The sequence below is a fragment of the Chlamydotis macqueenii genome, chromosome W (assembly GCF_036417535.1).
Source record: "Chlamydotis macqueenii isolate bChlMac1 chromosome W, bChlMac1.mat, whole genome shotgun sequence".
Lineage (NCBI taxonomy): Eukaryota > Metazoa > Chordata > Aves > Otidiformes > Otididae > Chlamydotis > Chlamydotis macqueenii.
Genome location: NC_141592.1, coordinates 49,438,894 through 49,456,093, shown reverse-complemented (window position 1 = coordinate 49,456,093; position 17,200 = coordinate 49,438,894). Strand labels below are relative to the sequence as shown.

At 42.6% G+C, this 17,200-nt stretch overlaps 1 protein-coding gene across 1 annotated transcript in view; it reads left to right on the top strand.

Annotated features, from left to right (window-relative positions):
* LOC147596781 (uncharacterized) overlaps positions 1–15,372 on the top strand; it is a 71,229-nt gene extending 55,857 nt beyond the window's left edge. Inside the window, exons 10-12 of the mRNA XM_086769534.1 lie at positions 10,893–10,988; positions 11,757–11,892; positions 14,766–15,372. Of these exons, the coding sequence (XP_086625660.1) occupies positions 10,893–10,988; positions 11,757–11,892; positions 14,766–14,918 (385 nt within the window). The 3' untranslated portion in view covers positions 14,919–15,372. The remainder of the gene's footprint in view (positions 1–10,892; positions 10,989–11,756; positions 11,893–14,765) is intronic.
* The last annotated feature ends 1,828 nt before the right edge of the window (positions 15,373–17,200 follow it).

Below are 17,200 nucleotides of genomic sequence, written 5' to 3'. Positions count from 1 at the left end.
AGCCAGAACAGTTGACCCAAACTGGCCGAAGAGTATTTCATGCCATCAACGTTATGCTCAGTATATAAGTGGGGGTTGGCTAGGGCAAGTATCTGTCTTCCTAGCATCCATCTTTCTCTCTCATTTGCTGGCATCGTTCCCTCTACCTTGCTGGCTCCCTTCTCACTCCTTTGCTTGCTGCTTGGTTTCGTTTCTGTGATTGCTACTCAGGATGGGTGGTATTGGTCACTGTGATGTTGGGTGGTGAGAAATCGTGCATTGTTCACTTTGTATATTTTAGTATCCCTATATTTTGTAATTTCCCTTTGCTGTTCTAGTAAACTGTCTTCCCCTCAACCCACGAGTTTTCCATTCTTCCCAGTTTTTTCCCCCATCTTGCTGGGGAGAAGGAGAGAGAATCTGTGTGGTGATGAGGGCTAAACCACCACAGTCTTTTTGGTGCCCAATGTGGGGCACAAAGGGGCCTCACTAGATAAGTTGTGAGATCATTAGACTTCAGTCTGAGGATCCAAGGTTTGAACCTCCGGGTCAGGCTTGAAGGGTTGAGATAAGAACAGGTTTGAACACAGTGTGCTGAAACCATTTGTTACAAGCATTCAGTATGCTGGTTTGGTCATCGCTGGCCACAATGTTTTATTTGCTCTCAGTGCTGTATTGGGCAGCACCCTACTTAGCATATATGCTGTTTGTTGATGTTTATGCACGGCTTATCAATTCTGGGATTAAAGGTATTGCTCTGCTGTGCTACATATTAAGAATACTGTGGCTGCCGTAACCCTGGCAGCAGGCACTGTGGATACTCCAGCCCTGGCGACAGACACTGCGGTTACTTCAGCCCCCGTGACAAGCACCATGGCTACCCCAGTCCCCGCTATGGGCACTGCAATTACTTCAACCTTCATGATGGGCACTGCAGCTACTCCAACCTCAGCAAGCAGCACCGCAGATGAACCAAGAAACCAACTCATGCTGATATCAGTTGCACCTGTACATAAGAAAAACACAAAAAAATAAATTTGCATAGTGAAAGATGATGATGAACCAGGGACATAACAAGAGGGAGAAGCAGAAGGAGAGGTAGTCACCTGATCCCTATCCCTGAGTGGGCTGTGGGGTGTATGAAAACATTTCAACCATAATCAAGGTGAGCAAGCTGTCACCTGATTTTAGAGGGTTGAATTAGAGGATAGGGAAGCCAGGCAGCTGAGATCCCTGTCTAGGGAAGCAGCCACAGTTAGGGCAATGGGGAGAGAGACAGAAGCCCAGACCTTGGGAGGTGACCCTTGTCAGGCAGGAAGATATAATATGTCACCCAAGCAAATGGACCACAATGGAGGTATCCAGTTTCTGAGGGAATTAGCTACTCAGGAGTTGATTTATCATAACCTGGATGATCCACGGACATCTGTAGATCCAGATGGAATCGAATGTTCCTGGCCCATGTGGTGGAAGTCTGTACAGAGTGCACTATCATCGTATGTCAACTCATTGGCAGCAATGAGTTGGAAAGACAATAAAGCACCACTGGTATGTGCAGTGGCTAACCAACTTTCACAATATAGAGACAATCTCTTTTCCCCTCTGTGGGCCTGCATCTTGATAGTGGAAAGACTGACTGAAAAGCCTGAAAGCCTATTTGAAAAATCTGAGTGGTTTGTGATGATTTAGTGTGAGTTACCACACAGTTTCTCACTCACCCTCCCCCTACCCAGCGGCCTTGGTGAGAGAAATGGAAAGCAAGGGAAACGCGGGGGTTGACATGAAGACAGTTTACTAAAACAGCAAAGGAAAACTACACTAATAACAGAACATAAGGATATTAAAATATACAAAATAAACAATGCACAATTTTTCACCACCTGATGTCCCAATGACTGATGCAGCCCATCCCCAGCAGTGATCACAGAAATGAAACTGAGCAGCAAGTAAAGGCGTGAAAAGGGGGCCAGCAAGGGGGAGGGGGAGAGAGAGGAATGGATGCCAGGAAGGCAGATACCCTCCTAGGTCAACCTCCGCTTATATACTGAGCATGACATTTAGGACATGGAATACTCTCTTTGGCCAATTTGGGTCAATTATTCTGTCTGTCTCTCTCCCAGCTTCATGCATCTGCAAATTAGTGAGACTTGGAAAGCCAGACAGTGTCCTTGGTCTCATTCATAACAACTGGTATCATCAGGGTGTTTTATCAACATTCTTCACTCACGAAATCCAAAACACACTGACTGCTGAGAGGAAAATTAACTCCATCCTTGCTAAAACCAGGACAGGGTTTCAGAACCTTGAAGAGGATAGGTCTTACTGGTATGTGCAAGTGAGGAGTATCTCAGCTATTAGAAGAAAATCTTCACTTGCTCAAAAGAGAGAGTACACATGGAAAGGTACCCTGTGGTTTACTTTGCATGATGAAGGAGAGGACATGAGGAAGTGGGATGGAAAACCTACCTTAGACCTAGAGGCACGTTTGTGGTAGTTGTGAGGAAAAACAATTGCAAACTGAGGTTCTCCCAGGAAAATAGCTGCTCCAATCTCCAGTGGGCAGTTCCCCAGATAGCATAAAAGGGCTGATCTCACCTCTGAGCCTATGGAAGGGACTTCCGATCCGTATTCACAAAAAGTGAGTAGTGATTACAATGAACAGGATTAGAGAGGCCATGCCTCCAGCCAGGTGGAGGAGAGAGACAACTGAGCTTACTGGACTGTATGGATTTGATGGCCTGGCACATCAGACCCACAAAAGTATAAGGCTCTAGTAGACACTGGTGCACAGTGTACCCTAATGCCATCAAGCTATAAAGGGGCAGAACCCATTTGTATTTCTGGAGTGACAGGAGGATCCCAGCAGCTGACTGTATTGGAGGCCAAAGTGAGTCTGACTGGGAATGAGTGGCAAAAGCACCCCATAGTGACTGGCCCAGATGCTCCATGCATTCTTGGTATAGATTACCTCAGGAGTGGTTATTTTAAAGACCCAAAAGGGCATGGGTAGGCTTTTAGTATAGCTGCTGTGGAGATGGAGGAAAATAAATAGCTGTCTACATTGCCTGGTCTCTCAAAGGACCCTTCTGTTGTGGGGATACTGAAGGTCGAAGAAAAACAGATAGCAGTTGCTACCACCACAGTGCACCGGCAGCAATATCGCACCAACCGAGACTCCCTAATCCCCATCCATAAGCTGATTTGTCAACTGGAGGGCCAGTGCAAATTCTAGTGGAGAGAGGAGGTTAACAGTGGACTATCGTGGCCTGAATGAGGTTATGCCACCAATTGAGTTTTGCTGTGCCGGACATGCTAGAACTTCAATATGAACTGGAGTCAAAAGCAGTCAAGTGGTATGCCACCACTGATATCGTCAATGCATTTTTCTCCATCCCTTTGGCAGCAGAATGCAGGCCACAGTTTGCTTTCACTTGGAGGGGCGTCCAGTACACCTGGAATTGACTGCCCCAGGGGTGGAAACACAGCCCCACCATTTGCCATGGACTGATCCAGACTGTATTAGAAAAGGGTGGAGCTCCAGAACACCTGCAATACATTGATGACATCATCGTATAGGGCGACACAGCAGCAGAGGTTTTTGAGAAAGGGGAGAAAATAATCCAAATCCTTCTGAAAGCCAGTTTTGCCATAAAACAAAGCAGTCAAGGGGCCTGCACAAGAGAACCATTTTTTAGGAGTAAAATGGCAAGATGGACGTCGTCACATTCCAATGGATGTGGTCAGCAAAATAACAGCTATGGCTCCACCAACTAACAAAAAGGAAACACAAGCATTCCTGGGCATTGTGCGTTTCTGGAGAATGCATGTTCCAAATTGCAGTATGGTTGTAAGCCCTCTCTATGAAGTGACCCCTGGTTGTAAAAGATAGATAGATGCTCATGTACCCAAGAGTTGAGCTGCGGAAGAACGTCAAAACAACCAGCAGGTGGATCAGGCTGCTAAGATTAAAGTTTCCCCAGTGGACCTAGACTGGCAACATAAGGGTGAATTATTTTTAGCTCGGTGGGCCCATGAAACCTCAGGCCATCAGGGAAGAGATGCAACGTACAAATGGGCTCGTGATCAAGGAGTGGATTTGATAATGGACACTATTGCACAGGTTATCTGTGAATGTGAAACATGCGCTGCAATTAAGCAAGCAAAGCTGTTAATGCCTCTGTGGTATGGAGAACAATGGTTGAAATATAAATATGGAGAGGCCTGGCAGATTAATTACTTCACAAACTCACCAAGGCAAGTGCTTGGTACAAGCTTCTACAATTTTAGAAGCAACTACCACATGTCTGGAAACATACCCTGTACCCCATGCCACTGCCCAAAACACTATCCTGGGCCTTGAGAAGCACGTTCTCTGATGACATGGCAACCCAGAAAAAATTGAGTCAGTGAACGGGACTCATTTCCAAAACAATTTCATAGGCACCTGGGCCAAAGAGCATGACATTGAGTGGGTACATCACATTCCCTATCATGCACCAGCCTCTGGGAAAACTGAACAGTTACAATGGGCTGCTGAAAACTACACTGAAAGCAGTGGGTGGTGGAACCTTCAAAAATTGGGACAAACATTTAGCAAAAGCCATTTGGCTAGTCAACACTCAGGGATCCACCAATCGAGCTGGCCCTGCCCAATCTGAACTTTTACATACTGTAGAAGGGGATAAGGTCCCTGTGGTGCATCTAAGGAAAATGTTGGGAAAGACAGTCTGGGTTATTCCTCCCCTGGGCAAAGGCAGACCCACCCGTGGGATTGCTTTTGCTCAAGGACCTGGATGTACTTGGTGGGTGATGCAGGAGGATGGGCAAGTCCAATGTGTACCTCAAGGGGACTTGATTTTAGGTGAAAATAGCTAATAATTTGGACTGTATGTCATATCAATGGTATTGCAGCAAGAATCACTCTGATCAGTGAAGAACGAACTTCAATGAAACCGTGTGACGTGCAGCAGTGATGGAACCAAAACTGGCACCCAGCAACTTCCTCAAGATCAACATGTTCAACCTGCAGACCGTGAACATGACACCAACTGCACTGGATGTACCAACTGCGAGCTCCAGCTGCAGCATGCAACAACCCCACACTACATACCATCTCTCCTGCCCTGAAAGACTGTTATGACAGAAGGAACCCAAAGTCTTGGACTAAATTTAGTCAACAGACTTTGGAGGGATGGCCCATAGATTGAGGGAATGATATCTCTGTGTATGTATCACAGTATGACATAGATGGTATGAAATAAGGGGTGGATACTGTCCAGGTTTCGGCAGGGATGGAGTTAATTTTCCTCTCAGGAGCCAGCGTGTTTTGAATTTCAGATGTGAACAATGTCGATAAACACCCTGATGATATGAGTAGTTGTTAATGAGACCAAGGATACTGTGTGACTTTCCAGTTCTTGCTAATTTACAGGTGCAGGAAGCTGGGATGGTTATAGCCAGAACAGTTGACCTAAGATGGCCAAAGAGAGTATTCCATGCCATAATCGTCATGCTCAGTATATAAGTGGAGGTTGACCACGGGGACATCTCTCTCCTTCTCACTCCTTTGCTGACTGCTCGTTTTCAGTTCCGTGTTTGCTGCTCGGGATTGGTAGTATCAGTCATTGGGACATCAGGTGGTGAGAGATCGTGCATTTTGTATATTTTAGTATCCCTATATTTTGTTATTATTGTCATTTTCCTTTGCTATTCTAGTAAACTGTCTTCTTCTCAACCCATGAGTTTTCCTTTCTTCCCAGTTCTCTCCCCCATCCCACTGGGGAGGTAGAGCGAGCAACTGTGTGGTGACTAGGGCTAAACCACAACAGGCTACCATGTCCCGGTTAGCTTGTGTTTAGGAATGTCCATTTACTTTAGTGATTGACTTTGCCTGGTTGAAATGGTTACAGACTGTTCAGGAGAATATTATCCAACAACCTCAACATTTCAGCTGTCTGGATTTACACCGGATCATTGAGTAGGGACTCTTTTTGAAGATACAGATCTTTTTTTCATGTTGAACATTTAGTCTTCTAGTCTTTTTGGAGAAGAGTTGGAATAGAACATACAAGACCTTCTAAGAACTAGGTGGCAGCTCACCTTGCTTTACTGGCAAACAGCTTGCAAGTACTAGAAATCAGATGGCTATTTTTGATTCCTAGCTGAAGGAAGAGACACAGACCAGAGGAGGAGGAGAATCAGACTCCTTTTCCGAAACATCTACAGACTAGCAAAGGAGATAGGTAGGGACTTTGTCCAAAGAGACGACTTCTTGATGGCTGAAGTGGTATCTTCCTTCATAACCCAGTAATGGCCCAAACTGAAGGTGGTTATATCAAGTCCAGTCAGTCTTACCCATTAAATATTTTCTGAGATTTTTTTCTTTTTTCTTTTTTTTTTTTTTTTATTACCTAAAGAAGGCAGAGGGATCACATATATTCCACTAGCAACTTCTGCTGCAATTAGCAAGACTCAGATTCCATCAGGGTCAAAACCAAAATTTGTGCCTTAATTGGGGACAAACAGAATATGAAGAGGCTGTAAGCTACCTCTTTCCAGGAAGTTAGTTCACACTGCCACCATTCTTCCAAGTACTGCTAGTTGCAGACAGGTGTTGAGAAATCACTCTGCCCCAAAGCTGCTATCTGTCTCAGAATTAAAAGATCCTAGCAGTGCTAGACCCGGCACTGATCTAAGGCAAATCTTGGAGCCATTCCTAGTTAACTTTATTTAAATCAACAGGAAGTTGTCTCCAGTTATGAGCCTGTGGGATTTTTCCTTTGAGACAATAATGTTAGTTCTGTGTATCATTTAGAGACATGAGATCACTATCAAAGTTTTCAAACTTCTTTTTCTTAAATTCTGCTGTATTATTGTTGATTAAGAGTGTTAATAAAAAGAGGCACACAAAAATCTTTGTATAGATGAATGTAACATAGGAACGCTGTCAGACACAGCTATAGTTCTTCAAATTAAATATGAAAAATAGAAACTAAAAATTAGATTTCATGAATAAACAGTTTATAGTTTGAACACAATTGCTAAGGCACTTACTTGGTTGCTCACAGATATGTATGCAGAAAATCAAAATAAAGTGGAGATGTACTAATGTAGACCAAATGAGGTGCATGTTAACCAGTGAACAGCTAGCTGATCAATGATTGTGGGATTTTTTCCCATGATTTTGAGGCCACTATATTTTTGTTTACCAAAGATTGAATAAAACTTAAGAGCTTGCTGAACAAAATAGTTATGAACTTTTGTCCTGTGCAGCTTCAGGAAGTCAGACTAGATGATACTGTCAGAGTATGAATCCAGACAGTGATACTAGGTATATCTTAATATATTGTTTTGTAATTTATCTAATAACTGTTGTTCTCTTGGCTTTTCTAAATATTAAAGAAATTAGGTGTGAATTGCAAAAGCTGGTATGCAAAAGTGTAGCTTTTGTGCTGTATCTTAAAGTGCCCTGTCAATTAGCTTTTAACTTCCCTATTTTTCTTTCATGGTTCTTCCTGTCTGCTTTTCCTGCTCTATGAAGCGGTAATAGGAAAGAGTCATCTTTAACAGAGATAGATTCTACATTTACATTGAATTAAGCTTGTTCAGTTTTTACTTTATATTAACATGTGCCTCATTATGTTTGCAACCAGTTATATAATGTTCTGTTCTATTTGAGATCAGACTCTATAATATCAACTTCAGCAAATTCCATGCATCTGTGTAAAACAGCTGTTTTGTAAAATACTGAGAGCTCCTCAGTGCATTATAGAATGATACATACGTTTGCTGACCATGCACTGCTAGGTAAAAAATAGATATTAACTTACTAATTTTTATTTTGACAACAGCTTGAGCTTCATTTTGCACTGTTTGCTTCTAAACCAGTAGGAATGCTAGCTCATGTATTCAGGAATTAAACTTCATCACACTGAACTGAAATTCCAGTGATCTTAACCTTGTAATGTTAGATTTTGAAGTTTGTATTGCTCAAGTTATGTCTTTTGTCTTAATGTGGCTTTTCATAGCATCATAAAATGGTTTGGGTTGGAAGGGACCTTAAAGATCATCCAGTTCCAAACCCCCTGCCAGGGACAGGCACACCTTCCACTAGACCAGGTCTCTCAAAGCCCCATCCAACCTGACCTTGAACACTTCCAGGGATGGAACCTGTTTCAGTGCCTCACCACTCTCACAATAAATAATTTCTTCCTTATGTCTAACTTAAATCTACCCTCTTCCAGTTTAAAGCCATTACCCCTTATCCTATCACTACATGCCCTTGTCAGAAGTCCCTCCCCATCTTTACTATAGGCCCACTTTATGTACTGGAAGACTGCTATAAGGTCTCCCTGGAGCCTCCTCTTCTCCAGGCTGAACAGCCCCAACTCTCTCAGCCTGTCTTCATAGGAGAGATGCTCCAGCCCTCTGATCATCTTCGTGGCCCTCCTCTGGACCCTCTCCAACTGGTCCATGTCCTTCTTATGTTGGGGGCTCCAGAACTGGACACAGTACTCCAGGTGGGGTCTCACCAGGGCAGAGTAGAGGGGGAGAATCACCTCCCTCGACCTGCTGGCCATGCTCCTCTTGATGCAGCCAAGGATGTGGTTGGCTTTCTGGGCTGCAAGGGCGCATTGCTGTCTCATGTTGAGCTTTTCATCCAGTAGTACCCCGAAGTCATTCTCAGGGCTGGTCTCGATCCATTCTCCGCCCAGCCTGTATTTATGCTTGTGATTGCCCTAACCCACGTGCAGGACCTTGCACTTGGCCTGGTTGAACTTCATGAGGTTGGCACAGGCCCACCTCTCCAGCCTGTCAAGGTCCCTCTGGATGGCATCCCTTCCCTCCAGTATCTTGACCGTACCACACAGCTTGGTGTTGTTGGCGAAGTTGCTGAGGATGCACTCAATCGTCAAGCCATTGAACAGAATTCTTTCAGTGTGACCATTCAGCCAATTCCTTATCCACTGAGTGGCCTGTCCATCAAACCCATGTCTCTCCAGTTCAGACAGAAGGATGTCATGCAGGACAGTATCACATGCCTTGCACAAGTCCAGGTAGATAACATCAGTTGCTCGTCCCTTGTCCACCAATGTTGTAACCCCATCACAGAAGGCCACCAAATTGGTTAGGCACGATCTGCCCTTGGTGAAGCCATGTTGGCTGTCACCAGTGTCGTAGTTCAGCCCTGATCAGGACCAGACTACGCAGTCTCTCTCTCACTCCCCCCACCTTCCGAGGGAACAGGGAGAGAAAATATGAGGAAAAACGGCTCGAGGTTTGAGATAAGGACAGGGAGAAATCTTTAAAGTTACCGTCACGGGCAAAACAGACTCGACTTGGGGAAAACTATTCATTTATTACTACAAACAGCAGGATAATGAGACAGAGAACAAGATAACCTCCATCCACCCCTCCCTCTTCCCAAGCTTAACATTATCTCTACTACCTTCCCCCCCCACAGGGGGGAAGAGGGAATGGGGGTTGCAGTCAGCTCATCACACGTTGTTTCACGCCGCTGCTTCATGGTCGGGGGAAGAACTCCTCACATTCCTCCCCTGCTCCAGCGTGGGGTCCCTCCCACGGGCCACAGTCCTTCGTGGAACTGCTCCGGCGTGGGTCATCTCTTCCACAGGGTGCAGTCCCTCTAGAACAGCTGTCCCAGCGGGCCCTCCACGGGCCACAGCCACCTTCAGGCCTCCACCTCCCCCGGTGCGGGGTCCTTCACGGGCTCCAAGTGGATCTCTGCTCCTCCATGGGCTGCAGGGGGACAACCTGCTCCACCATGGTCGTCACCACAGGCTGCAGGGGAATTCTGGCCAGGAGCCGCATTACTCCTCCCCCTCCTTCTGAACTGACCTTGGCATCTGCAGCCGTTCCTCACAACAGGCTGGCAGATGTCTCTCAGGATCTTTTTTTACATCTTATTCACTTCTCATCTCCTTTCCACTTCTTGCAGCCGGGCTGGACCGAGTCGGGCCCAGTCGGCTGCCTGGCGAGAGGCCAGAGGGTGAGACCTGCAAGGCCCATGAGGTCTGCGCCTCCCCCTCTGCACCTCTGCCCCCGCTCAGCTTCTTCACATCTTCTCTTCTCTCTCTTTTTTTCTGTTTTCCCCTTCTTAAATATGTTATCGCAGAGGCGTTATCACAGGACATTCTGCTACCAATCGGCTCAGCCTTGGCCAGCAGTGGGTCCGCCCTAGGCCTGGCCAAGTCCACTGAACAAAGGGGAGCGACTTCTAGCAGTTTCCTACAGAAGCTACCACCTTAGGCCCCCCCTCACTAACAAAACCACGACACCAATCACCTCCTTATTTTCCATGTGCCTTAGCATGGTTTCCAGGAGGATCCCCTCCATGACCTTGCCAGGCACAGAGGTGAGACTTACTGACCTGTAGTTCCCTGTCTTCCTTTTTTCCCTTTTAAAAAATGGGGGTTATGTTTCCCCTTTTCCAGTCCGTGAGAACCTCACCAGACCGCCACGACTTCTCAATTATAATGGATAATGGCTTAGCAACTTCATCCACTAATTTTCATTCAGTTTTTTCATTCAATTATTTTCCCTGATTGAAGAAACTTTTACTTAGTACAGGATTATTGAATTTGGCTTGTTTCCGTTTTTATGAGGTATAAGTTACAAGCATGTGAGGATAAACATAAAACTAAAATCTGAAAGGGCACAACTTTTTTTTTCCTAGTTCCCACTTCCATTCTCCCCTTTCCCATCAAACTGAAAGATATGAAATTTTTCTTTTTTTACTTTGTACAGTTCATATATTACTGGTAATCTATAATGTTAAATTCAGGGATATTTACTTAGCTATGTCAGATAATTTTAAGAGCTTTCTGATTTTATGCTGTTCCTGAGTTTATTATTTTTCTTCTTTGGTGATCTTGAATTTCTTGGTCCTCCAGAGAAAGGCGTAAAAGGAAGAGTAGAAGTCCCTCCAAGTCTCCTAAAACATCTAAAACAGCAAACAGAAAGTCTTCACAAACTCCTTCTCCAAGAAGGTCAGTTTGATGTAAATATAAAAGTTAATGAGGAAATAGTTATAGTATTTTGTTAAATTGAAATGTGTCATAGAGATCAGTATTATGAAAGGAGCTAACTCAATTTGTGTTTCTTCTGTATTTTTTTTGTTATACAAGAAGTTCTTTACTAACCATTTTGTTTTATAAGGAAAAGGTTTGGTTTTCAATAAACAGAACACTAGAAGGTAGCTGCAGATACATATATTGAAAACATTTTGGGAAGTATTTTCATTGATTTACTTCCTTCCAATTTCAGTTGGTCAGTACGATTCAGTTCTAATTTAAAACAAAACAAAAAAACCCTTCATGGATTTGATCTTAGGTATGCTTTCAACTGGAGAGTTTTAAATCTTACTGATGCAAATTTGCTTCAAATCAATAAAAGCCCTTCATCGGATACAGATTAATTTGATTTTCTCTTTGCAAATACCATGCATACTGAACACATGCGTTCTTTAGCTCTCTTCAGTCAAAAAATCCCCTTGTCTTTATGAAGAGGTTTTTGTTATGTTTTGGGGTTTTGTTTTGTTTTGGATTTTTTTTTTAAACCCCCCAGATGAGAGTTTAGTTTGCAGTTAAATGGTTTGAAGATGACTGAACCTTTCTGAAGGAAAGCAAACCAGGATACCAACATTCTTAGTTACTGTCCTGTGCAATTTACTGTACAGTACACTCAGTGTATGCATTGATAGTACATTTGTTGCTGTTGGATCAAATTCTAATTTGAGTAAAAAATTTCTTAAACAGAAACAAGAAAGAAAAAAGAAGAGAAAAGGATACAAATAATGAAAGAAGAGAAAGGGAATGTTCCACCTTCAAGAAAAAAAACAGTAAAGAAAAAGAGGGAAAGGAGAAATCTGACAAAAGCACCACTACTTTGAAGGTAAGCTATGTGACCAAGCGAAAAGCAGAGTGGAGTGCTGCAAGTGGAACAATTATTGGAATTCCCTCCTTTCTTTTTCTCACCCTTCTTTTTCCCCTGTTTTTCTTACCAAATTATTGCCACTTGGGTTTAGATTTTGCCAGTCGGAGACATGAAAATCATTCTTCAGTTGATGTTAGTAGACTAGTTTGAGAACTCTGTGTGTTTGAATTTTACTGGATCTATAGGAGCTTGTGTGAACAGGTTACGGAAACACTTTGTTTTGGTTTTACTCTCTTTTCTGTTCTGTGCTATGTGTTAAGAGTTGGCTGGCTGCCTATCTGTATGAGCAGGCAGGAAGCAGATTGTGTAACTAAGCAGCAGGTTTCAGAGTTAGTTTGGCTGTGTCATGGTTAAACTCCAGCCAGCAACTAAGCACCACCCAGCTGCTTGCTCATTCCCCCAATGTGGGATGGGGGAGAGAATCAGAAGGATAAAAGTGTAAAAACTTGTTGGCTGAGATAAAGACAGTTTAATAGATAAAGCAAAAGCCGTGCATGCAAGCAAAGCAAAACAAGGAATTCATTCACTGCTTCCCATCGGCAGGCAGATGTTCAGTCATCTCCAGGAAAGCAGGGCTTCATCACGCATAACAGCTACTTGGGAAGACAAATGCTATAACTCTGAACGTCCGCCCTTCCTTCTTCTCCCAACTTTTTATTGCTGAGCATGATGTCATATGGTATGGAATATCCCTTTGGTCAGTTGGGATCAGCTGTCCCAGCTGTTTCCCCTCCCAACTTCTTGTGCACCCTCAGCCTACTTGGTGGGGTGGTGTGAGAAGCAGAAAAGGCCTTGACTCGGTGTAAACACTGCTCAGTAATAACTAAAACATCCCTGTATTGTGAACACTGTTTCCAGCACAAATCCAAAACATAGCCCCATACTAGCTACTATGAAGAAAATTAACTCTATCCTAGCCAAAACCAGCACAAACTGTCAAGCTGAAAAGATTTTTTATAAACTTTCACTCTGCACTTCAGCCTCTCCCTGGTTGCTTTGGTCCTGGGCTGCATATTGGACTCTGCAGGAGTAAAGTTGAAGATTTGGGGAAGAGTAGTATGGGATTTTTCCCTTGCAAAATAGAAGATGGTGTGATTAAGAAAGGAAACATCTTCAAATTGTTTAGTCTTAGAATTTGAAAAGCAACATGCCTTTAAAGAGTAGTTTGTGGTACTCAGAATTATTCAACTGTTATGAAACAGCTAATTTAAGTGACTCTGTCCACATGCTTAAGTAATTGTCTTACCCAATGTCGTAGTTCAGCCCCGATCGGACCAGACTACGCAGTCTCTCTCTCACTCCCCCCACCTTCCGAGAGAACAGGGAGAGAAAATATAAGGAAAAACGACTCGAGGTTTGAGATAAGGACAGGGAGAAATCCTTAAAGTTACCGTCACGGGCAAAACAGACTCGACTTGGGGAAAACTATTCATTTATTACTACAAACAGCAGGAGAATGAGACAGAGAACAAGATAACCTCCCCCCACCCCTCCGTCTTCCCAAGCTTAACATTATCTCTACCAACTTCCCCTCCCGAGTGGCACAGGGGGGGGAAGAGGGAATGGGGGTTGCAGTCAGTTCATCATACGTTGTTTCATGCCGCTGCTTCATGGTCGGGGGAAGAACTCCTCACATTCCTCCCCTGCTCCATTGTGGGGTCCCTCCCACGGGCCACAGTCCTTTGTGGAACTGCTCCGGCGTGGGTCATCTCTTCCACGGGTGCAGTCCCTCCAGAACAGCTGTCCCAGTGGGCCCTCCACGGGCCACAGCTGCCTTCAGTCATCCACCTACCCCGGTATGGGGTCCTTCACGGGCTCCAAGTGGATCTCTGCTCCTCCGTGGACCTCCATGGGCTGCAGGGGGACAACCTGCTCCACCATGGTCGTCACCACAGGCTGCAGGGGGACAACCTGCTCCACCATGGTCGTCACCACAGGCTGCAGGGGAATCTTGGCCAGGAGCCGCATTACTCCTCCCCCTCCTTCTGAACTGACCTTGGTGTCTGCAGCCGTTCCTCACAACAGGCTGGTAGGTGTCTCTCAGGATCTTTTTTACATCTCATTCACTTCTCATCTCCTCTCCACTTCTTGCAGCCGGGCTGGACCGAGTCGGGCCCAGTCGGCTGACTGGCGAGAGGCCAGAGGGTGAGGCCTGCAAGGCCCATGAGGCCTGCGCCTCCCCCTCTGCGCCTCTGCCCCCACTCAGCTTCTTCACATCTTCTCTTCTCTCTCTTTTTTTTTCTGTTTTCCCATTCTTAAATACGTTATCGCAGAGGCGTCATCACGAGACATTCTGCTACCAATCGGCTCGGCCTTGGCCAGCAGTGGGTCCGCCCTAGGCCTGGCCAAGTCCCCTGAACAAAGGGGAGCGACTTCTAGCAGTTTCCTACAGAAGCTACCACCTTAGGCCCCCCCTACTAAACAAAACCACAACACCCAAGAACTGTCTTAAAATTTATCAGTTAACTGACAAAAAATATGATAGAAAAAATGTAATCCTATTTTATTTAGAAAATATGGTGAAGTCTTAATTTCTGGAGCTGTTTCTCATAGGTCCCATGATGCCGCTTGTTCTGTTTTACCTGAATATTGATGATAAAGACTTTATGGCAATGTTTTCTTGGGTGATGGGTTGTTATGAGTGCCTAACTTCAGCCAATTGAAAATATCGGTTTTAAACAGCTGACACCTCTGTTCTGAAAATTGCTGAGACAAGATAGGTGTGTAAAAATTAAGGCAATCAAAATACCAAGAGTTATTTGGAAATCATATCCTGTAATGCTAAGAATATGATTTTTTTTTATTTTGTAAAATAATTTTATCTTTGGTAGGACAAAGATCACACTAAAGAGGATCCGAATTCAGAAACTGACAAGGAAGTAAACAATAGAGATACGCAAAGGACAGATGAAGTCAAGCTACAACAGAACGGGAACTGTCAACCAAATGATGAAAACCTTTCAATTAAAATGGAAGAGGTTTGAAGCAAAGAATGGACCTCTGACTCAACTAAGGAATGAAATCCAAATCTTTCTGTTTCCCTGAATGAGGAAGAAAATGTCAAAGCAATCAACTTGAACATGGTGATAGTACTAGTAGCTTTTCCAATTCTTGTGATAGCTTTTTTGATTTCTTGCTGTAAAGCAAGAGAGCATGGACCAGTAGTTATACCATGAAAAGGCAGATGCCATCAGAACTATTAATTTCTGAAAATCTTATTTGTAAAAATGATTTATGTTACATTTTTCCATAAGCTGTTGCAAATAACTGAAAGATGTAAACTCATACTATCCAAAAAAAGCTGAAGATATGCATTGAAGTTTATTTAAAATACTGCTCGTTGATGAATTTTGTATTGTTTTACTTTGTGAGTTAAAAAAATCCACAAAAATGTCTATGTGTACTGTTTGATGTGCTTGGAAATGGTGCATAAATATACACACATTCTTTTGTTGTAACTCAAAACTATAGAAAAACTTTTTAAACATAAACACAGTTTTACATTTCTTATATTAAATGCCCTCTGACTAGTTTGTTTTTTATTTACTCACTGCTTGAGATTCTTGAGTTTTATTTAAAACAATTTCTTACTAATATCTCTAAAATGAATATTTCTTTTAAAGTATTTGAACAATGCATGCTACTTTTCTGTTCCTAAAAGGAACATTGCCATGTTATAGATAATAGGTTAGCTTACTGAGTTATTTTGGGGTGGTTTTGTTTTGTTGTTTTCTTTTGTCCTTCCAGAAGTGAGCACATCTCTATGATATTATTAGAACTTACAGCTTTGTTTTGAGCCATACTGCAGTGTGTCTCTTCAGCTGCAAATAGTACAGGTGCCATTATGAAATTATTTTTTTTTATTTGTTTAAAAAAATATGGGAGCACAAGCAGAAGCTTTAGTGCCTTCTTAAAACAATGTGGTATTTTCTGGAAATGTATATGTGCTATTACTCATTTTCAGCTAAATCTTACATGATCTCTATTGCTATTTTGCCACCATCATACTGTAGACAAGAATGCAAGTGATTTGTCAGAATGATTGATTCCATTTTTACTTTTATTTTTTATTTTTAGAAGAGATTTATAGGTGAAAGCAAAGATGCATTTTGGGGACCACCACTGTACAAAAGTGGTAGCTGAATACAAAGCATTTTCTGATCACCTGCGTCAGACAGCCCTTTAGACATTTAATCTACATTTGGATGGCCTTAATTGTTACCTCTTCATCATCATCTCTCATACCTGTTGGGTGATATAAAAGGAATTGTATGCAAAGCTGAGGAGATAAATAATTTGGGGGAAAAAAAAAGTTCTAATTTACACAGGGTTTATATGGTAGAGATTCTTTTTTCATTCTTTAAAGAGAAATCATGTAAGAAGAGAATGACAAAGCAAATATTTTTGTCAAGGTGGTTTGTGCTCTCTGAACTAATTTAATGAGTTTCGTAATTTTGAGATTTCTTAAGAGTCATACCTTTAAAATTTATACCTAAAATCAAGTAGATTATTTTTAATACAGCTTAATACAATCAAATGACTTAATGGAAGAGTTATTTCTCTTCATGGGTTATTTCTTTCAGTTAAAAAAAGCTTAGTAGCATATTAGCTATTTGCTTTCAATTTGTTTTTCTTTTCCTTTACCTAGTTAATTCTTGCCAAAAAAAAAGAAAGAAAGAAAGAAAAATATATTACAGGACATGAAAAATTTACCCAGTTCCTAAGGTAATGAAACTCAATTTGATTGTGAAGCTGCTTAATCACTCTTAATTTTTATAGGATTTTGTGTTCTTGCCACTGTGTACATTTAAGACTATAGAAAATGCTTTACCGTGTAAAGTATAGACAGTCATTTTTGTGATGTTTAAGCCACATGCTGTTGGCTGGTAAACAGCTTATTTTGATGAAGGAATGACAAATCTGTATGCTTGTAGAAAGATTGTGAAGGATTGTGTCTTGCAACAACAGCTGTCTTATTTATGATGTGTAAGTAGCACAGAGCAAAGAGATTCTTTATATACTTGTTATCTTTGGTACCATTTTAATAATAAAATTAAGTATTTCAGAGGGAAGTTTGTGCTGATACATACTTTTAGTCGGTCTGATCTTATTCAGACAGCTTCTTTGATTTGAAATGTGGATACAAGTGAAAATATACATGTATTAATTATAATATCTTTGAAAAGCTAAGTTTTCCCATTGGGAGAAATTAGAATTCTTGCAGTGTATCACATTTCAGTTGAGATTAGTTTGATTTCCTGAGTTT